This window comes from Phalacrocorax carbo, chromosome 2, assembly GCF_963921805.1.
Source record: "Phalacrocorax carbo chromosome 2, bPhaCar2.1, whole genome shotgun sequence".
NCBI lineage: Eukaryota > Metazoa > Chordata > Aves > Suliformes > Phalacrocoracidae > Phalacrocorax > Phalacrocorax carbo.
The window spans coordinates 108,055,792-108,082,316 of NC_087514.1; the positions used below are offsets into that span (position 1 = coordinate 108,055,792).

The 26,525-nt window shown below is 37.8% G+C and overlaps 1 protein-coding gene across 1 annotated transcript in view; it reads right to left on the minus strand.

Annotated features, from left to right (window-relative positions):
• Positions 1-26,525, minus strand: part of CNTNAP2 (contactin associated protein 2) — a 1,195,621-nt gene that overhangs the window by 520,345 nt on the left and 648,751 nt on the right. Inside the window, exon 9 of the mRNA XM_064443813.1 lies at positions 3,297-3,446. Coding sequence (XP_064299883.1) covers positions 3,297-3,446 — 150 coding nt within the window. The remainder of the gene's footprint in view (positions 1-3,296; positions 3,447-26,525) is intronic.

A 26,525-nucleotide genomic window follows, 5' to 3' on the forward strand; every position in this document is an offset into this window, starting at 1 on the left:
ATATGAAAATGATCATTTTTCTGAAAAGTAGACACAGCCTCAAAAATTCACATTCAGATATGTGGTTCTTCTCTTACAGTAAAAGCTGTAGTTTTGTTTTGGGGTTTTTATTTCCCCACAGAAAAGGTCCATCAAGTGTCTCCCTTACTACTTTGAGGTAGTACCTATTTTATTGTAATTGCTCTTTTCTTTAAATTCTCCAACATATTTTTGAGAAATGCAACCTTTAAATCTTTTCTTCAGCAAAGACAACACCATTCCTATAGTATATATTTGCTATATTGACACCAGGAGACCAGAATATGAAGAGACACTTATTTTGAAATCAGGGAAAGGGAAAGTTTGGAGAACAAAACATTTGCATACATGTGGTATCTCTTTCAAAGATGAAGTAGGAAAATTTAAATCAGAAGAGTATAGGTGGTCAGAGAGAGCCTTCTAGAAATGCTGCACAAGCTCTCTGAACACAAATTCAATGGACTGAGCTTTCTCAGCATTTTCTAAGATCAAGAAATACAGCACTGGGATGGGATGAATATCATAACTTTACTATCTTTAAAACTGATGATTTAAGACCTCTAGCAAAGAAATCTACTGGATTACTTTTCACATTTAAAATTTATAATCACCAAAGTATTGATAATTCTGCTAGTCATCAAGCAGTTTGCAAAAAAACCCTATATTATCCTCTGGATTCAAGAGGCAGTTGGCCCTTTCCTAACCAGTTGCGTATATTTGCAGAAAAAGTATTTGACACTTTCTTATCTGAACTTATTCCTAATGAAACTAATGAAAAGATCTTCTTTGATGACAATTACCAAGTGGTGCAAATGTTTGAAGTTCCCTGTTACTCTCACCTTTACATCCTCTTCTTGCGAATACTATTTATTAACAGCCACACCTTGGAATGCTTATAAAGAAAAATAAGGAGGAACACATACATGTAGAGGGAATAGCACACAAATACCTTTGCCTCATAAGATGCATGCTGTGAATATAAAGATTAGGTTTCTAATAGGCATCCAAAAGACTGGCTTTAAGTTGCAAGTAATTTCTATTTTTTAGATAGATAGGTAGATAGATAGATATCAAAATAAATAACATATATATACGCACAGCAATATTCACGTGAGAGCATACTAAAATAAATCAGTTCCTCAGATTCAAGTCAGAAATAAATCTTGCTTGGATTCAAAGCTTGAAATAGTTAAAATGCAAAAGTATAGTGTTGCAAATGTAGACTTATTTTGAAATGAAATTGGAAATGAAGGTTAAGACACTGCTATTCATCTGATAGACCTTTAGAAGACCTTTCAGATTATAAAAGGTACTAAGGAAAAAAAAAACCTCATAGCTTATGCAAAGGGACTGCGTATTTGGGTGAACAGATGTGGGAACAACACTTCAGGGAATCCAAGATTGAACTTCATATCCCACTAAAACAATAGCTACATGCACACTTTTTTTTTTACAGAAGGATACTGGAATTATAAAGTACACATCAACAATTTTAAGTCAAGCAGATTTCAGAATCCAACTGAAACGACAACAAATCAACCTGTATTTTGACAGAGAAAGGGCATAAAAAACACCTGGAGAAACTAGACAATCTATCCCTCACAACCAAAGAGTCAAAGGTAAAAGACACTTGAGAAGAAATCAATCTCTCTCTCTCCAGAAATGTAATAATGGTCTGGGGATTTTACCTATCAAAATTAAGAGCATTTAACACTGGATGTATTACGTACAGCATTTCTTTTCCTTTTCTCCTGTGTGTGCTTAATAATTTCATTTAATGGGAATGTCTCAGACTGTTCTGAGAAATTGAAGATATTATGTTTTGATGACTAAATAATTTTCAAACTTTAGTATGTGGCAACTGGCTATGCTAGAACTCTTATTTGAGGAAATATGCTAAAAAAAGTAATCAGGATATTAGCTGAATTAAGGATATTGGAAAAGATGGGTGCTGCAGCAACCTGAAGTTTAAATCTTATGACATATCAACTTTAATTTGGTAATATTTCTTAGACTGTGTTATCATCATTGCCACAATGTTTCTCGGAAGTGTGTGTCCTCAGTATCTGCAGGATTAGAATCTATTTTTAATTAACTATGTATTAGTTTTGTAACATCATTTAAACACAAATTTCCATATGTATTTTTAATTATTCCACTGATAGGAGATAATGAAATTAGAATAACCTCAAAAGAATTTTCTCCCTGTCTACTTAGGGTACTTCATATGCCACTAACTTTCCTATCACTTGGGTAATATTATGACTATTTATAGGACTACATTTATGTTTTATTTTTATTAGGTATGCACCTTGTAAGTCAGAAAAAAAGATCACTTTTCAACACTGATAAATTCTGCTTTTAAAATTTGTGTTCTCTGCCTGAGGCTTTCATGTGCAACCTCACACATATGGGACACTTCAAACATACAACTTACAACTCTTTTTTGATCTTAGCATTTGAGCTTGCTGAAATTCTGCTTGAACAAAGATTACAGGTCGTTGCTGAATCGGATTTTTTAAAAAAAACCTGGCTAGCAATACAAACAATAATACTTACGCTTGAGTTAAAAAATCCTTAATGAACTTCCCATATAAGATAGTGTACCAAAAGTATTTCGGCACACTAAATAGGCTTTTAAATGTAGAATTTATGATATATATTTAGAAAATCCAAAAGTTTTGATGACCTTTTTTGATGTTTATAAATGCTAACACAGAAGAGCAAGAGGAATAAACATTCAAGCTAGACTTTGCAAGAACTCTTTTTAGTATATGGACAAGAACAGACAGAAATACTGAACAATCTAAGGCTTCCATTTATGACGGCTTCTCAATTACCCACAATCATGACAGCTCTTAAAGAAAACAGCAAAAGGTTAAGACCTTTCCTGAACAATGATATTTGTCTCCAGGATTCCAAACTTGAAAAGATAAATTTATTTTTTTTCTCAGTGTCATTTTATTAAACTACTAATGGAAGATTCCCCTTTCAGAGAATGTTCTCTAAAATGCTTAGAGAAGATCTGAGAAATCATTCCACATTAGACTGACTCTTGAACAGAACTTCTCAGGGTTTCTTTTGCAAGGATGAGGAGGTGTAAAAAAATTCTTAAAAGTGAAATTAAGCTTAGTATCCTACTTTTTGATGAACAGTACCTAGCTATTTTAGCTACATTAAGATCTACATGAACAAATTATGTCCTGAGTTTCATTTCACCTATTATGTAACTAAAAGACAACAGCACTTCAAGCTGATATTTGTTTTGATTTGTTTACCTCCAAAGAAATATTTATCTCCAGTCTTAACTTGTAGAGGGCTGTTTGTTCGAACAGCTGAAGCGTCATCGCCATCGATGGTGAGGACAGCGAAATTTTCCTTAGCTAGGAATCGGACTTCATGCCACTGCCCGTCATTGAGACCAGAGCCTGTGAAGGAAAAAAAACAACGTTGGAACATTTTACTCAGTCCAATATTCATTATCTTTAAGTGTTTTATATGGCTCTCTCCCGGACTCATTGTGTAAGGTTTAATGAAGGCTATTGCAGAAATGGAATCATTTTAGTGTAATAGCAAGGCATTGTTATTAAGGTATTACCAAAAATATAACATTATATCATAAATATAAGTCTTGGAACCACCAAAGTGTTCATGCTATCAGGTGTAACTGTATAAACTACACGTTATAACTCACCTTTCCCATCAAAAGTCCATATTCTACATTTTACTAATAATGACTATCTCTTCATTGTTTCTATGATCAAGTTCAAAAGGAAAAGATGTTGATTAATCCATTTAACTATAGTGAGTAACAAGGCCAAAGGGCATATTATGTTCATGATTGCTGTCTTTAGCAAAAGCTAGTTATTTCCAAGAAAAGGGAAAGAAAAAATAGAAGGGGGAAAGGCTCACATGGAAGGTGACTCAACAGCTAATCCTGTTACTGAGGTGTGGGGCTAGTCACAGATGATGAAGACATTATCACAGAGGCCCTGCAAAACCAGCAAATGTCTGCCAAGACCTGCAATCTTAAGGGAGTACCATCCCCTACTGACAGCAGTGAAGCAGATGGATTTGTTCATTCATCCAGACTTTTGAAAACTACAGAATTTATATACTTCTTACATTGTCTCCAACAGCTGGCAGGAAGCCAGTTTGCCCAGCATGTTAAGCTACCGTTGAAGAACTATGGAAAAGTCCTAGTTTGTTCTGGTCACTACCGTATAGGCAGGTTACGTTGCATCAGCAAGTTAAGTAGCAAACACTCCAGTAAAAGCAAATTCCAAATTATAGCACCTCTTACAAGTGGCATTTTCTCCACCTAGATAAAGCTGCTAAGTCACCTTAGCAAAGGTCATTTGCCAAAATAAACCACAGCACAATGCAATAAGCTGTTTCAAAAATTAAGTGGGATGCACAATATCAGCAGAAGTATAATGGAAGATCAACTTTCAAAATATTCAAAGGAATATTATCTTCTATGAACAAGGAATAATATTCATGTCAAACAGATATAACTAAACATTTAATCAATATTTTCCCCACTGCTTCCACATGGCTGTTTAAGATACAGGATCAAGTCCTGAAATAACGTGGAGTGTTTACATTGGAATATTCTTGGAATACTCCTCAGTGTGAATAAAAGTAGCAGAAGCCTCTTAAAAATATATCAGTAAGAAATGTTTCTACTAAAGCTTGTTCAATCTAGTGTAAGAATAGAAGAAAGACCTAACAGAATAAACAAGAGGACAGTTTTCTTCATGGTTGTTGGCTTTTTTCATTTTCATTACATTTGACAAAGAAACAGAAAACCACATAATTACAACCCAGATAAAATTAAGTCCTACTGACAATAAACTCAGAATGGAAAAGAAGATACACCTTTTTATAGTGTTCCAAACAAAAATTGTTACAGCATGCGTTACTACAGCTGAAGTTTACCAGAAAATACTTAAAATCCCAATTTTCCAGCTTGCAATGACCTAATGTTAAAAAAACCTATTTCAGTTTTTTATCGAGGTATTCAGCATTGCCTTAAACTGAGTAACAACAATTAGAGACTTCTGGGCAGAATTATAACTTGGCTATTAGAAGACAAGGGACAAAAAAAGTGGCACGAGCTGTCCGTCAGTGAGTCCAGAGGGAGGTTCGTCTAAAGCACTCTCTGGAAAGAGGGATATATAACAGCCTTCCAGTACCTGAAGGAGGCCTACAAGAAAGCTGGAGAAGGACTTTTTCCAAGGACGTGTAGTGGTAGGACAAGGGATAATGCTTTAAATCGAAAGAGGTTGGATTTAGATTAGATATAAGGAACAGATTCTTCACTGAGGGTGGTGAGGCACTGGAACAGATTGCTTAGAGAAGCTGTGGATGCCTCATCCCTGGAAGTGTTCGAGGCCAGGTGGGATGGGCTTTGAGCAACCTGGTCTAGTGGAAGGTGTCCCTGCCCATGGCAGGGGGAGTTGGAACCAGATGATCTTTAAGGTCCCTTCCAACCCAAACCATTCTGATTCTATTATACTGCAGAAAGCAAGAAACAACAGGACATTAGGCAAGAAAGTATCAGCCCACCTTGCACCACCATTTGCTTTATATCAAAAAATAAGCTTTTGCACCTTGACAAGCTGCAACTAGGTAAGTGATGTACACCTCCAGGGGGTTCTTCCAAATATGTCCACCTACCACAAGTATTCAAAACCTCACTGGTTTTCTCTTGCTCCAGGGCTGAATTTGCAGTGGCATCTGATGTATTTACACAGCAAATGGCCCTCTTAAAGCTTTCACGGTAGTATCTTTCAAGGCCGCTGCTGTTTGTGCTTTGATATTTTTTTTTTTTGAGATCATTCACCAAGTAGACAAAACCTGGTAACCACCTTAAACAGAAGCAGGTATAAACATACACAAAAAACTTTACCAGGTGCAGGTACTCAGATGCGGCAGGGGATCTGCTGGCTCTGCGATCTCTGTGAGGGGAGGCGAGGCCCGGCGGTCCCGAGCCGGACACAGGCGGTTCCAGGCGGCTCCAGCAGCCCCGCCGCAGGGCACGGCTGGGCCCCTCAGCCACGGGTCGCGCCGCGCCTCGGGGAAAGCGCGGGCAGGGCAGGGCAAAGCGCTGCCCGGCAGTGAGCGGTGAGGGGAAAAGAGGGAGAAACAGCCCTGCGAGCCCCCAGGGGAGAGCGGGAGGAGGGGCTCCAGCCACCCCCGGTTCCCCTCTGGTAGAGAGTCCGCTGGAGAGCCCCCGCCGGAGCAGGTGGGTGTCTCTGAGTGAGCTGCCGCCTGTGGAGAGCCCGCTATGGGGCAGAGGAACAGCGTGAGAGAGCAGGAACCGCGGAGAGGAGCCATTATGCCCTACCCATATCCCCGCACGGCGCCGTGCTGCTCGCGAGTGGGAGACAGAGGAGCTCGGAGTTGAAGGTGAGCTTGTGAGAGAGAGGAGGAAAGGTGTTGGTTTAATGATATAAAGGTGTTCTTTGTTCCTCACTACCTAGATCTATTTTAACTGGCAATAAATTAAAATAATTTTCCCCAAGTCGAGTCTATTTTGCTTGCAACCGTAACTGGTATGTGATCGCCCTGTCTTTATCTTGCTCCTTGAGCTTTTCATTCTTTTTTTTCTCCCTTTTTTGAGGAGGGGGAGTGAGAGAGTGGTGGGTGGGTGTCTGCCCCCTAGCCGAGGTCAACCCACCACAACTGATGGAGCTAAGGGCCAGGAAATTGGAAGTTCACTGTATTTCTTAATAAGACATAATAATAAGCCTTAGTTTTCCATCCTCGTCTCTTGAAGATATTCTTTGATAAAATAATTAACTGATGGTACTAATGATAGAAGTGTTTTAAGTATCACAAGAGATGCAAATTACATGTTATTTTAATCTGTATTTTTTACTGCATACTTTAGTCTGCTCTGTACACACTTCATAGCCTAGCAATACTCATGTTCTTGTATGATATTTTAAATAACACTAGAACAGGGACTGGAACCATGTATGCAGGCTAAAGAGACAATCTCATATTTCAGACTGTAGCTATTTACTGCTGCATGCTTTACTCCTGACTAATCTTTATCAGAGTTCAGCTTCCTCTTAGAAGGTGTGAGATATAAAAAAAAGAAAGAGAGAAATTAGCTCAGCTTCTCCCTGAACAAATAGCCTAAATACTGGAAGAAAAAAAACCACCATTGTGTCCCTCCACGCCGCTTTTTTTTTTTTTTCGGGGGGGGGGGGGGGTGTGGGGTGGGGGAAGGCGGGATGGGGAGTAGAACTATGTGCTGGTTTTGGCTGGGGTAGTTAATTCTCCTCACTGTAGCGGGTATAGGGCCGATGGCACGTTGATGCTTTAGCTGTTAATTAGCGCCTATAGCAGTCAGGGACCTTTCCAGCTTCCTGTGCTCTGCCACGTGGGTAAGAGGCCGGGAGGGGCGGGGCTACGGCCAAGACAGCTGACCCCAACTGGCCAATGGGATATTCCATACCATGTGACGCCATGACCAGTATATTAACCAGAGCAGTTGGTTCGGGGACTGGCAGCGTTGGGTTGGTGCATGGAAAGTGGCTGCGTCATGGGTTGGTTGCTTTGGTTGTTCTTTTCTCCCACCCCGAGTTTCGCTCCTCTCTCGTTATTCTCCCTTTCATTGCATTATTATTACTGTTGTTACTATTATTGTTTTATTTAAATTATTAATCTGTCTTTATCTCAACCCACGAGCTTTCTCACTTTTACCTTTCTGATTCGTTTCCTTATCCCGCCAGCAGGGGAGTGAGCAAGCAGCTGGGTGGGGCTGAGTTGCCGGCTGGGACTAAACCACAACAAACTACTTGTCCAACTCAACATGATTTCTGCATATCTTGGAAAGTCCCCAGACATTCTTCCCTAAAGCACAGAAACAGGTGATGCAATCTGCTGAAATAACAAGTGAAAATGGTGCAGAATATATGAGTATAAGAAGTGCACAGTGACTTCTAGCTAGTATCTGTTGTATGCTCTCCCAGTGTGCAGTGGAGGGAAAAGACCCCAAGCTCACTAGCATCATACAGGAAAACTGAACACTGCAATGACTCAAGGCAAGAAGTGGGCAGAAAAAGGCCAGATCAGTGGAGCAAGTGGATCTGCTGAGCAGACGGAACAGAAATCAGCATGAGGACAGCTGCAGGTTTCCAGCAAATATGAATTCCATGCATTCTCTCTGTGTGCACATCATTTATCAAAATATATTAAGGGAACACTGCTGTCTGTAAGCCACTTGCTACAGGAGTGACTGGAGATGCACTGGTATTTTGCCTGTATTAAAAATATTTGCCCCTACAAGTTGGCATCCTTCCTGTCAGTTCCTGAAAGATCACACTGTTTCTGCTTTCTGAACTCTTCCCTACAAAATGATTACGAGTTAAAGCTGTCTTCTTAGCTACAGGTATTCAAACATCCTTATGGAGCTTTACGTATGACAGTAACATTCCAACAGTCTGGCTCAAAGATGCCTTGACACAAAAATTCAAGTGCAATTTTACGTTTGCTTAGAAAAGTTTTTACCACTACATTTTCCTATGCAGTTTACTCACCAGTACTCAGCAAGTACTCACTATTGTCTTACAAAGTTGTGCTCCCCAGTGGTGCAACCTTTTATCTGTGCCTCTGCTTTTTATTTACGTGCTTTAGAGGCAGTAGTGTCAACCCTACTGTCTCAATGTGATAATGCTCTGTTGCAGGGACTTAAATTTACTGGGATAAGTTTGTTGAGCCGCATGACCTACTTTCATTGTAATATTTTACTACATGCCATAGGTATACTGGGGAATTATTTCTGCTGGGACTTAAAAATCAAGCTTAACTGCGATCTTTCTGTAAACCAAGACTTAAGAGTAGAATATGGGTCTTTTAATACAAAGAATTTTCAGCTAGAAAGTTTAGAATGGACAATATCCTAAATGCACAATGATGATTTCTCACTGCAGTTTAATCTCTCATCTGAGCTGATACATATATTTATTTGCATTATTTTTTTCGTACTGTAACTTTCTGGTACATAAGTTCAGCAAAAAAAGAAACACTGCTGCCACCACAAATTCCCTGCTGAGTTCTGGAAAAGCTGGTTTCATATGCAAATTAAACATGTTAATGAATGCATTCTCCCTATCTAGGATTTCTATTTAAATTACATTATTTTAAAAGCAGGACTCTAGAGGTAGGCACTTTGAACAAGAAGAAACAGATGTTTTGCTTATTACAGACATGGAAGAAGGACTATATTAACAAATACCAAAAAAGTACAAGAGTTTAATACATAATGGAGAACTTAGATAACATCTGGTTGAGTTATGCCTTGAAGAAAACTATAGTAGCAAAAATCTCAAGTTCTACAGATAATCTTGTGAGATCAAATCTTCCTGTAAAAGGTACTGACCCATGCAGTGGCTATTAATGAGTGCTAGATTATATAGTGTGCTACATGGAGAAAAACCTTCTGAAGTCAACAGCATAACACCTGCTACATTAGAACAGACCTTGTTGTAATTTTAATAGAGGACTGTAACCCAAAATTCAGATAAAATATTTAAGAACAGATCGGGGAAAACATACTATCATTAGCACTCCATGAAGCAATGTAAGGCTATGCAGTTGCATACTGGCCTTTAGTTCCTACTGTTGCAGTAAATATTTTGTATTGTTATTTCTTATTATGAGATGAAACCCTCAATACGCAGGATGGGGAGACTCCAGAGCAGAACAGGGAGCAGACACATGAACATGCCTTGGAGGTGCTGGAAACAAGGCTTTCCTGGGTATTCAGCAGTGGCTGTGTGGATTCCCTGTAATCCAGGAATCCAGAAGTACAGTCAAAGTTTCTCTGCTGATGGCAAGACCTACCCTGTCTGAGGCTGAAGGCAGGCTGAGAGGCTTATTTGTAACTGCTTTCAGGTTAGCCAGCCAGCACTGTGTTTCACCCAAGGCCGGTCATGTAGTTGCTATTCCTGCCTAATCCCTCACTAATTCAGTACAGCTTTGCACCAATATTTCTGCTGATAAGAAAACAAGCCAGCAGTATTTTGTTTTAAACATTTAGCTGTGTTCAAATATGCAGCAATAGATGCCACTAACATTTCATCTGAAAAAAAAAGAATAATCACCAGATGTAATTACTAAGCCTGTGCTTTTCTGTGTTTAGCTAATTGTATTTTTAAACCTGAAAAACAAAACCACAGCTCTTCCTAGGGTAATGTTTTAGATAGTTTATGGAATAAGCTATCTAACTATATCATCTGTTTTAGGATTTATGATTCAGAAAAGTCCTTTTCATTTTTAAGTTTTATTCATTTTTCAGCTATCCAGTTGATCGGTAAACTAAGACAGTGGCGAATGTAGTCCTTGGTGATTATTATGAGGGAAAACCCTGTTCTCCAAAAAAAAAAAAAAAAAAGAACACTTCTGACAAATTTTGTCCTCATGTTTAAGCTTGGAGTTTGTTTTTAAGATGAGTAGTTGGAAACATGCCAAAATTTTGTCCATTGGTGATACTTTATTTATACTGAGTTTTCTCTGCAAGTTAATGCCAGAAGATGAGCATTTAACTTTAAAAGCATCTCTAGCCTTGTATATATAGGATGTGTTTAAAGAAAAAAACCCAAACAAAAGAGTAGGTAATTTTCCAATTTCCATAGTTAATACTGTTGTGCAGTAAACTGAAAATAGAGAAAATACATACAGCTACAATGCTGCAGACTCTTTATAACATTCAAACTTATTTTTGTAAGAGGCTTGACTACTGGTGATTTAATGACATGGACCATAAACCTAGCAAGTAATGGTCAAACTCGTAATGATTTTTCTGTTCTTTTACTGAAAACTAATAAAACCAGATGAAGGACTGTCTGCGCTTGAGTGACAGAAAAATGAATGTTTTGCAAATTCTAATCTTAGGCACTTGCAGAATCTCAAGCAACTGCTGAAACAGTTTTAGCTTTTCAAGCACAGGCTTTTTCCTCTCCTCTCACTGCTCTTCTCACATACTTGATTCTCAGGAAAAAACATCATAGTGTTATTGTGCCTTGGATATGAAAATATATACACTTATATAGAGAAATTGGAATCTCCATATGTGTTTCAGCTTGCAGAAAGGATGCTTTTGGTAATGAACAAATACACCCTTGTCCACTGCCCTCTTCCTCTATTCCAGTCCATATCAAGTCAGAAAATGTTGGCCCTAATAATGCAATCTGGTCCCCTGGAATTGCACAAATTTTGTACATGCTCAATGCTAGTCATCTCAATGAATGGCTCCCAGATTAATCTTTACTAAGAAATGGAGTATGGCTGTACATCAGTTATTTAGCATTACTCTTCTTAACTTCCTCAAAACCCTTTCCAGATCAGCATCTAGCTTTACCTGTTTTTTAGCTGATACGCTATAATGACTATACAGCATTGTGGCCCATATCCAGATCTCTTTCAGACTTGAAAACAGTTATCTACATCTTTAAGAGTACATAAAACACAGTCAACTTCCTTTCTTTACTTAAACATGCTAAAGCAAAATCTGATCTATTCTTAGGTTTCATATAATGTCCATAATCATTACCAAAACTGGTCATTTAACTACAATAACCAGCATATAGATTTCATATAAGAAACCTCCATATTTTTTATATAAGGGTCTCTATTTTTTCCCCTTGAAAATTATAATAAATAACATCTTAGAAACAGCATTATACTCATAACGCTTTAACTTCAATTTATAGTTTTTATGGTCACCTACCAGGTACCTTTCAGCACTGAATTATTACTTTTATATGCTCAGCATCTTAATATTTTAAGTGAGCTAACCAGACCTTTCCTTTTCATCTTACGAAACTTAAAGGTACTTGTTTTATGCTATTCTTCTGTCATATTTATCTCTTAGATGTATTTGTTTAGCTTTTTTGGGGCGAGGCCTTTCTGAATTTGAAGCCCTTCTGTATCACTGCTGACTAAATTGTGAAAAGAATACAGGAGGTGGACTAAACAAGCTCAGATACCTACAAAGGCGTAGAGTTAGTGCCTATTCTTCACACATTCATGCCAGATAAATAATTCCTAAAAATAAAATAAATCGATAATCCAGATGCAAGGGACTAGAAACTTCTCTCTAAACATTGTTGGCTGGACAGTTCAGCTACCGAAGCCTACTCACCACGGCAACTGAGCAGGACAGTTTAATCCCCACAGCGACTGAGTTCTACCGACAGGAATGTGTGTCCCGTTGTCTCCGAGCACATCATCTCTGCGCATGTGCCCGGGCCCAGGGTCGACTGACAACGGGAGGGGGGCGCTCGGACCCTCTAGAATTTCGAGCACCCTCTAGTGACGCTACTGGGCATGCGCCCCACTGCCGAGTGGGGGGGTGTGGGTATGCAAAACAGTTATTGACTATGCAAGAGGTCAATGCTATAAAAAGGGGAAACCAGCAGAGACCATGAGGGGCGTTCTGGAACGTTCTGCGTGCTAGATTCAAAGATATACTGGGCTGACGGGATGCTGTGGATCTGTGGTGGTAGCTATTGCAACTCTCTTTCCCTTTCTCTTTTCTCCCTTTCTCCCCTTTTTTACTGGTGTACTTTTTGGCCAAATGAAATGGCTGGGCACTTTACTCTGTTTTGAGTCTTAATTATGTTTCTGAGAATGCAAAAGGAACCTAGTCAAGATAAAACATTGGAGTTAATCAGAAGTTAAGCCCAGCTCCCCCCAGCCTCCCAGAATTATCTGAGGTCAGTTGGAAAGCAAGGGGCTTTAACCTCAGCCAAATTGTTCAACCCAACAGTGGATCATGACACCAGATGGGAGGAAAGTGAATCTGTAATTTCTAATTTCATAATGCTGAAGAATTCAGTGAAAAGCAGCATAGATTAATTCATATTTCCCTAGATTTTCTCACAGTTGCCCAATTTGAACGCTTCCACTTTGGCTTAAATGGAATACTTGATTACAAACAAACCAGAACTTGTTGGGGAGGGTTATGTTGGTAAGAAAAAGCAAAAACAAAAACCAGAAAAAAACCTCCATGTGAATGAAGGTAAATTGATGTTTTTCTGGCCAACAGCAAAAATCAACTATAACTTAGTTTTGCTACTGAAATCCCTGAGACAAGCTTCCTAGTGATGGCTCTGAATCAACAAGAATATTTAGAAACATATTTTAATAGATCACTCAAGGGTATAAAGCCATGCACACCTTCTAAGTACTCTGCCAAATTGGGGCCTAAATATGTCTCAGACATCCAAACAGGTCTTTTGATGCACATTTTCTAGCAGTCACGAATGCATGATTTTTAGCTTGAAGCATATGATGGGGGAAGAGGTGATCGAGCTTTATCACCTCACTTGTGTTATATTAAGATAGCTTTATGTTGTTGATTTGGCAATACTTTTAAATCAGTGCTTGTAACACTTGCATTATGCTCCTCTTTAGAAGATACACCAAAGCTCTAGGCACAAGGTTTTCTGAAAGGCAATTCACACAGCAGCCCTTTTCATGTCTTAATCCTATTATACAAAAATCCATTTTATTTATCATTTTATCTTCATTGTATATACGCCTCATATAATAAAAACATGTAGAAACATTGCAGTTTTTTTCGAAACACAATATAGCACTTTTTACAAGGGTTTAGCTTAACCTCCGCCTCTGTCGCAGAGGCATGGACTGTACAAAAAGCAAACCCACTGCTTCCCTCCCCAAATGTTACATGTGGACATAATGTAGCATATAAAAATGACTGATGAATTATTTTTTTGTTCATGAACTTTTTTTCATTAAACTACATTAAATAATTTATTCTTTAAACTTGGAGTAAGTACTCCACTGCTGGATGCAAACAGTGCTATATCTGAAGACTAATTTTCTTTGACTATCCATGCTGTGGTTAAGACCCTGTTAGTGACACCTTGAGGCTGAACTTAATCTTGTTTTAGACCAGTTCTGCAGCCATAAAGAAAAGGTGTGAGGTCTAAGCAGCAGAAGGCAGTTTTGTGCATGAACCAGACGCTGTAGAGGTGGAGGTAGAGGTTTACATGTAAACTACATATAGTTTTCAGTTAGTTGCTGGAGCGTGTGTATAAAGCAAATCTTGCAATTGTCCCACAGAGTGGACCTTGCTTTGTATTAGTATCAGTCTCAGTGCCTGAGGACTGTATTTCCTTCAGATGAAACAAAGTCCAAACTAACAAGCTCTATCCTGAAGTGTGCAAATGACACTGCATGGAATTTCAGGTCTCAGCATGAACTGTTCTGCTCTGCAGATCCACTCCTATTGTGCTACACTGCTTGCTACTGCAGACATAGCCAGGTCTAAAATGTTGAAAGTATTTGCTGGGGACACTGGGATCTTGATTTGAAAATAAAACAGCCTGTTTGCTTCTATCGAAAGCCTTAAGGGGAAAAAAAAACTGCCCCGCCACAGCACTCTGGGGTATTAGACCTACTGTAACGGAGAAGTTCAGGTGGCATCTCTGTGCCCCAAGAAGAATATATTTACCCCAGCATTTGCATGTATTTGCTGGCACAGATTAATTATTCATTTGTGTTAAGGAGGTATATGTTTCTCAAAATCAGAAAGCCAAAAAAAAAAAAAGTTCCTAGTGAACCAGAGTAAAGTCTTAACATAACGATTGCTTCAAATGATCTACTTTTTATTAACTAAAAATATTTTTCTTATACATTGTTTTCTTTTTAAGAGCACAGTAGCAATTTTACATAAAATAATTAAAATATACTCTGACTCAAAGGGAACCACAATAAAAATATTTGGACTTTAGGCAGTGGTTTTCTAAGAAAACCATAAAAACATAATGTAAATGCTGGCATTGCAGGACTGCTTTGCATTTTGCTGAAAAATGCCTTTCACAGACTGCTCTTGGACAATGCAAGTTACACCTCAAAGTCAAAAAAAAAAAAATCATGTTCTCTGACACTGTCCATGAACTCTGCCCTTGGTTTTAAAAGTATGTTTCATGCATCTGTTTAGGAGGAAGTATCTAATGAAAGCAGCTTTTCAGCATAAAAGAAGTTGCAAGAAGTAAAGAAACTGAAAAATGTCACCAGCCCATTTCCCTGCCAGTTTAGTACATTAGCATTTCTTCTCATCGGCACTTTTCACTAGGGCTTGTCAGAGAGGAATGTGTAGTTTAAATGACTAAACCATATGAAAAAGGTATCAAACTCTATTCTTCATGTACACATTGCCTTGTTTTGCTGCTCCACAGCATTAGATGAACCCTGAATTTCAGTTAAGTTTCCCCAGACTACTAGAAAATGAGGAATGACTCCAGCCCACATCTGAAGAGACAGGAAAAGCAGTTCTTTCAAATATAGCCATACAGTGGTGGGTCATTCAGCACAGCTGTGAGATCATGGCTGAGCACTGCTCAGACTGAATCCACCAGCTGTAACGGAGGAGAGCCAGGAATAGAGCAGCCCAGCTGATAGAACTGGTAGGCCACTGGGAAAGCTGTTATGGGAGAAGCACAGTGGCATGTACCTCACATGCACATTGTATCTATCTCTGTTAGTAACAGAGGGATTGAGGGATCTGAAATCTTGACCCAATCGGTACAACTGTAAAATCATGTACGTCAAAAATAATAATAAAAAAAAAGATCCACACAAATACATCTTTGTCCTTAAGGGAGTTCAGCTGGGGATAATGCCACTGGCGAGGTAATTGCAACAATGATCTAAGTAAAGCATCTCTGCTGAGGTCCTGAACCTACCGGCATCCATACCAGCTGAGAATTTAGTCCAGCATATGGAAAACCCCTAAATTTTCAGGGAGCTGGCTTAGGTGAGCTGCAGTGTCTTTCACACCTACCCGTCTATGATAATCAAAATCATTGTAATGGATAGGCAGTATCTTTTCCCATTTACAACTGCTACTAGATTTCATTACAAAAGAACTCATTCCTAACTCAATTTATATATACTGTACCCACTTATAATTACCAAATCTGTTCTGACAGTGAGGGAATCAACCTTAAATTAATACCTCTTGAGCTTGAAGTAGATTTAACTGAGCTGTCCATTCTTTTGCTTTGTAACATTGACCTTTGTTCAGTATTTGCCTCCCCCATGTATAAGTAGAAAAACCTGCATTTTTATAACCCCTTCTAAATTTTATTCACAGTACAATACCCTTAAAACCTCACTTAATGAAAAAAATGCATGATAGGAATAAAATATTCTAAAACAACAAAGAATAGCTAGGAAAATTAAAAATACTGCATTCTCTGTCTCGTATATAAAATTGCCTTGTTCTTACCTATTAAGTGCCTATTTTGTCCCGTTGTCATTACAACCCTGCCTTAAAGTATTATCCTTCAATGACTAATTTTGAATGCTCAACTCAATCGTTGTCAAAACCCAAAGCAACATACTAACATATGCTATAAAAAAAGTATACATAATAGTTATTTTGAAGAAGTCTTCCTCTACATATGCATAAAGCATAGATAGCTATGGCATATGGATTTTTCTGCTTTGGATTTAAATACACATTTACAAAGATACATTTTTCAGAAATATAAATACTTTGAAAAATTATCGGGGATAATATTTATCAATACTACCTGTCATATTTTACAGGTTTAAAAGTGTGTGATGGGACCCTGAGTTAGGACAGTAAATATGAGCAGATATGCCTTTTCCTTGAAGTGGGCACACCAGAAGGATCTAGAGGAGCACATCTCTCCTCAACAGTGTTGAATCTGTCCCATTATGTTCTGTGTGTAGCAAAATTAAAACAGGAGATATTTGTACAACAGAGACTGAGATTTACTAGTGAGAAAGAGATGCATCTACTAATATTATGACATAAGAGAGTATGTCTTTATAAGATCAAACCTCACTGGTTTGTAGTTTGCACACGGAATATAATATATTTTAAAACATTATTAGTTCTTCATAAAGTGAAAAGTTCTTCATAAAGTGAAAATATAGTACATGATAAATGGCATCTAATAAACTGAAAATAATCCTAAATGATTACATCTGTAAAGGTAGGGTCTGATCAGTAATTAGGGCTCCATTGCCCAACAGGCATACTCAAAAAGGCATCCAATAGCCTTCCATATGCCATTACCTTTACAGTTAATGGAATCTGCATGTGTATATATATAAACGGAAGAATGTGGCTCCGGTTTGCAAGGTCTCCAGAGACCTTGATTTTTATGAGAAACTGGAATCACCATCACTGAAGGCAGTAATGCCACAGCCACTATTAGAACAAAGTTCTGCCTTGCAATGCAGCTCCAGTGACTTCAGCAGATATTTGTGTGAGTAGAAGGACCAGCAGTTATTAGGTATTGTTAATTTTACATATTTACTGAAGACACTCAAGCTGAAGATTTCAAACACAAGTGTGAAAGGTGTTCATGGATAGTAAGTTTGTTTTCTGTTCTATTTCCTTTGGGTATTTTGTTAGGGGGAGTAATGATAGATTTTAATATTTCAGCAGTTTTATAGTGAAGCAGATAGAGTAGTAACACATATTTCAAAAGGTTTTTTAAGCTCTTTACTGACTACACAGTTGAGTAGTCAGTAATTATTGCTTTTTACTTCACAAATATCTTTATATTTTATTTAATTTGTTCTAGTACGTATGGAAAGAAATTATACCAGAAAAAAAAAATACAGGAAGATGACAGAAATTTTGTTAAATCTGGCAAATATTAGGAAATGTACAGTTTAATGTTTGTCACTAATCATCATCCTATACTTAAGAATAAAGTCCCATTTCAGAAATTATCAATAACTGAGATGTCTTTTCCAAATTTTTTTTCTGTCCACTTACCTTTTAATAATATCATTGTTCTTTATATCACAAGTGAGACCACAACAGAAAGCAGAGAGGTTAAAACCTGGTAGATTTGATTTTTTCCCCCTTTTGGCAGCTTTTATTAAAAATTATTAATGCAGATATAGTTTTTTGTAGCATCTGAAAATTTCATCTTGCTCCTCACTGTAAAATTTCTTTCTGATAGGAATTTGAACCGCAGTGCTATAACAATTTTTCATAGCAGATTTTCTGTTGCATTTTATGCATTAGATGATCTGTCATATGCATAATTAGTAATTATAGGACCCACAGTCAATAAATCATGAAAACATATTATCTTTGCATCATACTTTACTTGGGTTAACAACATTCTGATGCATAGTAGAGGCTGTCACTAGCATTTTATGAAGATAAATCATTGAACTACACAACTCATAAGCTGAATTGTAATAAATCAGTTTGCTATTTTGTCATGGTTTAACCCCAGCCAGTAACCAGGCCCCACACAGCTGCTCGCTCACTCACTCCTCGGTGGGATGGGGGAAAAAATCAGAAGAGTAAAAGCGAGGAAACTCATGGATTGAGATAAAGACAGTTTAATAGGTAAAGCAAAAGCCACGCACACAGACAGGCAAAGCAAAACGAGGAATTCATTCACTGGTTCCCACTGGCAGGCAGGTGCTCAGCCATCTCCAGGAAAGGAGGGCTCCATCATGCGTAACGGTTACTTGGGAAGACAAACACTGTCACTCCAAACGTCTCCCCCTTCCTTATTCTCCCTCAGCTTTATACACTGAACATGATGTCATATGGTGTGGAATATCCCTTTGGTCATTTTGCCTCAGCTGTCCTGGCTGTGCCCCCTCCCAGCCTGCTCACTGGTGGGGTGGGGTGAGAAGCGGAAAAGGCCTTGACACTGTAAGCTCTGTTAAGCAGTAACTAAAACTGTGTTATCAACACTGTTTCCAGCACAAATCCAAAATACAGCCCCATACTAGTTGCTGTGAAGAAAATTAACTCTACCCCAGTCAAAACCAGCACATTGTTAAAGGCCTTGTGACACTGTCAATTAAACATGGCTGAAAACACCTGTTTCATTATAACAGGAATGCATGCTGCTGCTGACAGCTGTATGGATGCTGGTGGCCTGGGGACCGGTGAGGGGCTGTTGGGAGCAAGTCATCGTAGAAAGCCTATTCTCATTTGGAGCATCAATAATTTCGTTTAGCTATTTGGGATCTGCTGACAAACCCCTCCTTTCCCTGAAAACAACAAAAAGAACAAAAAACTATTTAAGTCTGAGCCTTTATATAGAGCATACACACCTTACAGCTATTTACTTTGCTGTCATTCTTGAAATACCAGCATAGCAAGAAACACCTGTGTTTGTGAAATGACATAACTTTTGAAAAATAGGGTCTTTTATTTGGTGTTCTAATGACAAATGTAGAAAAAAAAATAACAACCAAAACTTAAATTCTTATCTAAAATGAGGTTACTTTTTAATATAACTACCACATGAAAGTCATTACACAAATTAGTAAATACAAAGCCACATAATTGGAGTACTAAATTAATTCTACTGAGGACTTATTGCATTTTTTTAAATTCTCTAACATATCCCTTTACAATAGCCAATGTTACATTTATCTTCTGAACTACTGGGAACCCAAACATGGTTTTGTTGCTTAAATTGATGCTTGCAGAGGATGTTACACACTCAAACCTGTACCTCTTTATGTAAATATGTTTGCCTGTTCCACTTGTCATCACTGACACAAAGCAACTTCAAGAATAAAATGTTACAAAACAGCTTTGCAGTTGTCCTAAATATCCACAGTAAGTAAATAAATACTAAGTAAAGAAACATATTTACCATAGTAAATAGGTTGTTTCATACATGACTTGCCTTCATATCACAGAGTCTATCTGAAGATGGATTTTTAAACAGAAAACTGATGAAAATTTGGGGGTGTAACTATTGTTATTTTACTTTTAGTTTGATGAAAAACATAATAAAGCCATGTCTGAGACTCCAAAGCATGGTAACTAGAAATCATTTTTCATTATGGCTTTTTCTTTATCCCTTACTGGAGGAAATACTGGTAGAAGCCAAAAACTTCAAGTACTTCAAGTGACACTTTTAACAAAACAACTTTTCTATATGTTGCTTTTTAGGTTGTTCAGTGTAGAATAATTTGGCCAGCCGTTCATTAAAACCTTCCATGCCACTTTGCATAGGATTGGCTTAAACAACACAGAAAATAAGGGGAGCTTGATAAACCTTGTCCTGTATTTACCAACATATTTTTAAACTTCTATGACCTGCCAAACTGGTAATTAAATGTTTATTTATTACATTCTGTTGCATTCTGTTACAGAAGGCTGTTAATGATTGTTAATCATTTGCTAAGGACTGATGATTGTCTTAGCACTATAGAAAATCAGGAAGCACACACAGTCCTTAGTGTTTGCTTTCATTCTTTTGAGACGCGGCAACAGGAAAGCTCTTTCAGCTTCACACACTATTGTTAGACTTAGAATTTGGATCACTCTTCATGTAGTTTAGGTCTTTGTAATGTTATATTTGTTCTTACTGTTACTATGCTATAGGAATCTCCAGCTGATTCAGATAAAAAGCATTTTTAAGCCTGAAGGAGGAACTTTCCGTGTTTCCATAGAAGTGTCATGCTTTCAGGGAAGTTGCTCCTGCTGAATTAATGAGGTTGGTTATGATAAAGCTGTTCGGGTTTAACATCAAGGAGCGCAATGGAGCTTGCATTTTGATGGAAGATCTGGAAGTTGCCTCAAAAGAGGTAAAATGTAAAAAAAAAAAACGTAATTTGGATAACAGTTTGAATTCTGATGCCTTTTTTTTTTTCCTCTAACTGTAGCCATATGGAATGAGCACATTCACTATTAGCCCTGCTGATAGGAAATTAAATGTCCTGAGCCGTTAAACTTCTAAGTCAAAAGAATCTGCAATTCCTTAATGTGAATATGGGAGATACTCTCCTGCCAGGCAAATTGCAGGTCTGGATTCAACTTCTAACCTTCCCTCCTTTGTGAGTTTTTGAATTTAAAATGAAAGAGGAGGCTTCTGCGTTAAAAACAGAGAGGCCATGTTAACGGCATGAGTGATGGTTTGGTTATTAATGATGTTTATTAATAATGTGACAGTTCTTGGCCCCTGTCATACCAATTTTTATTAGGCTATCACACAGCAATGTTTGGAGAATCCTGGATTTTATTTCTCATATCTGGAATGGTTTTGCACTTGTGTATCTAGCATCTAAGTGGGAATATTCCACCATAGAATGGGTATTTGGAATTACATCTAAAAATTTACAAAAATTACATTTAAAAAACAACATGATGGACAAGGCCAATTCATTATAATGTGTTACAGTCTGTTTCTGAATATTTACAATGGTTGTGAACTGGATAGCTGTGCAGGATTTATATGCATCTACAAGGAAAAGTAGGGGAATATCAAGTTTAAAATACAGAAAGGCTTAGGGTTTGCACGAAAGCATGTTATTGTCTTCCAGAGTGATCATATAAATCAGTTTGAGAGTCATAAGGCAAAAATAGAGGGAAGTCAGTCATCTGGAAATCTTTGATCTGGATAGTCCTGAAATGACAGGACTACAGACATTAATACTGGGTCAAAATAAGCACACCTTAAATAGTTTTAAAAAAAACAACCCTTTTTTTCCACTTTAAATACAGCACTGTTACACAAGTATATAATAATAAGCAGGAATAAGAAGAGGTGGCACTGAGGAAGTAATCTGCAGAGTGTATTTTTAACACAAGGTCCACTGGCATTCATAAAAGGTGGCCGCTGACTGGGGCCTAGGCAGATGCCCAAGATGCAAAGCATATACAGCTTAAATAATATACTCTATTTTCAGCGGAGGTTAAGTCATCATGTAAGGCCACAGCTTGTTCCAATATTAACTGTCATCAGAAACATGTTGAAACCAAACACATCTCCAGTGAGATGTGCCCTTATCTGTAAACGAAGTGTGATATACACCTACAGCGTTACTCCTTAGAACTTCCCAGCTGGCTTATGCCCATGAGCTAGCTTCCTGACATTGGTATTTGTTCTATTTAATGGCTTTTCCTATCACGAATCCGGATAAATTGTGCTAAGGGATTTAGCAGACCACGGGGCAAACTTGATACTTTGGGTTAAAACGTGAGGTATTCAAAGGATGCAGCATTATGGGACTGAGCATATAGCATGTTAAAATGAATAATCACAGTTACTAGGTTCAAATTATTATTTAGAAGCATACATACATGATCCATGGAAAAATTTCTGATAGTAAAGGCTTAGATGAATAGTAGTGCAGAGATCAGGGTAGCCATATATTCCATACAATGGGCTGTTTCTTAAATTAGATGTCAAGGCATGAGAGGCTGGTGTGGTATTTTCTTTTTTGTCTTCTCTGCTCATCAGTATTTTCTCTTTTGTCTTCTCTGCTCATCAGACAGTGGCCCGAGAGGCTGTACGGGTTGTTCCTTGCCTAAACTCCTCTCCACAGGCATCTAGGGACGCCACTTGGCTGACAGGGACATCTATTGACAGCAGCAGTAAAAACTGCCTGTTAAGACCACTGAGGCCTGGACATAAGAGCAGGCCATGGAAATGCGGGGGAGTGGAACAGCAGGAGGGAGGTGGTAGGCATACATAAGTGCATTAATGCTCGGCAGAGTTGGGGCCATATCCTTTCCCGTCTCCTTTCTTCCTCCCAAACATGCACATAATATTCTCTCTAGGTGTAGCTCACATGTTACCTTTTTTAAATGTGACCATCCATTTTCAGAGGGCGGAAAATATACCAAGCCTTTATTACACACATTTTAAAATTAGAATTTGCTGCTTGTAAGAAACATCAATTCAGAATTTAAAACAGGACCTAAGGACAGAAGCAGTAATTTGTTCATAAGTACTTGTTATGTAGCAAGGGGGTGTATGGAGAGCTGTAGCTACAAAATAATGATAATACTTAACAAGAGTAAAAATCAGAAGTTTTCAACTCCCCCTGCTTCTTTTTGCTCATAACAGGGCTTAAAAATTGTATGCATTAAAGCACACTTGTTTTTATTAGGAACTGACCTGTACAATGCAAGGATACACAGGCACTCATCCACTTACAGATGTTTCTCAAGTTATTCTCCATGGTACAGCACTCCTAGTCCACAGCAGGTATCTTAAGTAGGATACAGAGAATCCTCAATTTAGTGAGTTTAGTGTTGCGATTGCCCACAGCGCTTCTTTCTTTATACAGTTGTGCCTTCGTCTCTCTAGTCTATTTGTGTAGTGCATGTATGGAAAGAGGTGTATGTGCAGTTTAAAGAAGAACTGATTAAATGGTCTTGCTACGTAGAAGAAAAAATATTCTTTGATCCTGTGTTCATTTATGAGCCAAGTCAAAGAAAATACTGCCTGCACCAAAAATCAGAATTATTTTTAGCTGCAGAGCATTTATAGAAACCAAGCAAAGCCACGTTGCTTCAACAGACATTATTCAGCTCTGCATACACTATCTTCTGTGCTTTCAATTCTCCTCTGTCTTCATCCATTTCAAGTTTCTTTTGTTCACATCTGTCAAGATATGGCAAAAATTATCATGCTTAAATTACAGGCAGTTTGCTTTTTCTCCTCTGCTGTGATCAAGGAAATGGGATTCCTCAAGAATTTAAACTGCCACATTCTTTACATTTTTCAAAGTCACCTCCTTTCTTTACCAAAAATCGGTTCACAGCACAAAGCATAAATACAAATGAGCTCCAGGGAGAGTTATGGTGTTTTAATCTAGCTAGAGTAATTTTGGAAATTTTAGATTTTAAATGCAGATCACGGTGTACCTTATTTAAAGTAATTGACAAGTGTGACCTAGCTGCTAGATAGACTTAGCAATCTCCTAATCCTCTATTTAAGTTGCGGAGTAGCCACAATTATCATGAAGGTCCCACTCCTCATTTTGCTAGACCTGGGCACGTATTAACCGTACAGTATGTTACAATACCATCTAGCCTGCCATTTCAGTAGCAATTCTTGGTAAATTCTGCAGAATTAATTCATTCAATTGAACAAACAAAGCAAATAAGAGACAATGCAGAGAAGGAACATACGTGTGATGATAGCTCTTGTAAGAGCTATCATTAAACTAAAATGGAAAGGCAAAGCTCTCATACCAAATCATAGTTACCTTCTTTTTCCTTCATCTCACATTCACCTCTCCGAAAGTTCTTTCTAGGCATCAGTTAAGATCAGTATTTTATCCTTCTTCTAGTAAAACACTTGACTTATTTGAGAAATTCAGTTGGGCTTAAGTATTTCTGTAAAAACACATTCCTACTTTAAAAAAAAATCAAATCTCAAACCCTCCTCCAAATAGATTAGGATAAAAAAATATATTTCCAGCACTGTGACTGAGACAGAAAAAAGAAACATGAAACTTTGTGACTGGTTCCTGTAAAACACAATATGATGTATCACATACAACTCAGACTCTCTCACAGTCAACCAATAAACTTAGTTCCAAAACTAAGCCAATATCTTTGACAGTTCTGGTGCACACAGATATTTGAACATCAGGTGTTACCTGAATTAAATTGCTCTTAATAAAACAAAAGTGGAATTTTTTTATTTCAGCTGTACACAACTCAGCGAAATAAAGTGATTCTTGTGAAAAATGCTGTTAAGTTTCAAAGACACCATTTCAAGCAGAAAACTAATGAAGAATGAGGGCTTCTTTAAAATTCCTTTTAAAAGGGTGTATGCAGAATTTTTTTCCTTGCATATTTGCCTTTGCTTTTCAGTATTAACATAGGGCCGCCTATTTTTTTTCTCCACTTCTTGTACCTATATATAAGAAGTGATACCTGGTGTCTCAAAAAGTTTGTAATACAAATGGAGAAGACAAAAAAAAAAAGTAAGAAGGAAACATTCTCCCTGTGTTACAAAGAAGGACTGTGGCACAGGATTAAATAATTATTTGCTCACAGTCACACAGAAGGGTAGGAACTAAAACAAAGTCAAGCTAATAACTTTTTTATGTTACAAGATTATTCACTTGCCTAATTCTTTTCCTTAGTCCTCAAAAGCCTTATAGAAGAAACATGGTACTTTATGCAAATCACCTTTTTTTAGAGCAAATTTATTATTAGCAAGTTACCTTAAGCTTGTGATCTATCTTTCTAAACTATGATAAATAAAAAGTCAATAACTTAATGGAGTCTTTCCTCATTTTACAATTAAATACATATTTTCAGTATATATGGAAGAAAGATTATTAGTTAGCAAGCAGAAAAACGGTGAGAGCTTTATGTGGCTCTGTACACATAATATACATATACATATATTTCATTATTATAAAATATATGTATAGCAAAGAGTTACAAATATTTCATAACAGTGGAAAGTTTTAAATAATGATTCAGATTACTGAACCATCTGTTGGTAACCCATGTGGAAGTTTGTTTCTCCAGGTGATTGGTTAAGAAGAAAAAACACCCAAACAAATGGAGAGAGCCCCAAACACAGTAAAGAAGTTAAGGACACTTTGCACTGACCAGAGCTTATCTACTAATACCAGTGATAGAACAAAACCCTAGTCTTCCAGTCTCCCAGATACATGCTACAGCGTAGCCCAACACCATCCCTTGTATCTTGAGCCTCCACAAACTATTAGTTGGGATCTAATAGTAACTGAGGTTCTTTGGCAATTCTATTTCAGACACTCAGCAATTTTCAGACTCTTACTGTGTCTTCGAGACTCAGGCCTAGCCTGTCCACAACCTATATATAGTGATTATGTCTGGTTCTGTATCCTGAATAAGTTATGCTCATTATTTTTTTGGCTGGCTACCTCTTCTGATTAATGCAATATAAAAAAGTAGTGGGGCCTGCAAATTATGAAGACTTTGTAGCTGAGGATATAAACCAATTTTGTAAGCCTTGCAACCAGGAACTCAGGTAAGAGTTGTTTCTTTTGCAGCTTTCTTGAAGCAATGGCCTGGTACAGTTATGAGGTATGGTCTTAATGAACGTACAGAAAGCATAGCAAAAAAAGTTGCCACATCAGCAAGAAAGTAAGGGGAGATTCAAAATGAAATGCAAAAGTAAAGCAAGTTCTTGCCTTCCTTCTTTGTCTCGCCATATATTTACTGATCCTGATACCTTTCAGTTTGGGCATTATGTTTTGAATGAGAATATTCTATATTGCTGTCAGTAGTTCTATTTCCATTGGTGAGCTGTTCACACAATTGGTGGTACTCTTTCTTGACTTTTCAACTTCCTTATTCCCCAAAATCTAAAAATTTTGAAAGTTAGATGTTTCAGTATATCACAGAATCTCAGAAGGGTTGAGGTTGGAAGGGACCTCTGGAGGTCATCTAGTCCAAACCCCACTGCTCAAGCAGGGCCACCTACAGCCAGTGGCCCAAGACTATATTCAGATGGCTTCTGAATACCTCCAAGGATGGAGACTGCACAACCTCTCTGGGCAACTTGTGCTAGTGCTCAGTCACCCTCACAGTAAAAAAAGCGCTTCCTGATGCTGAGAGGGAACCTCCTGTGTTTGTACCTCTTGCCTCTGGTCCTGTCACTGGGCACCACTGAAAACAGCCTGACTCCATCCTCTTTGCACCTTCCCTTAAGGTATTTATACATATTGGTAAGATCCCTGTGAGG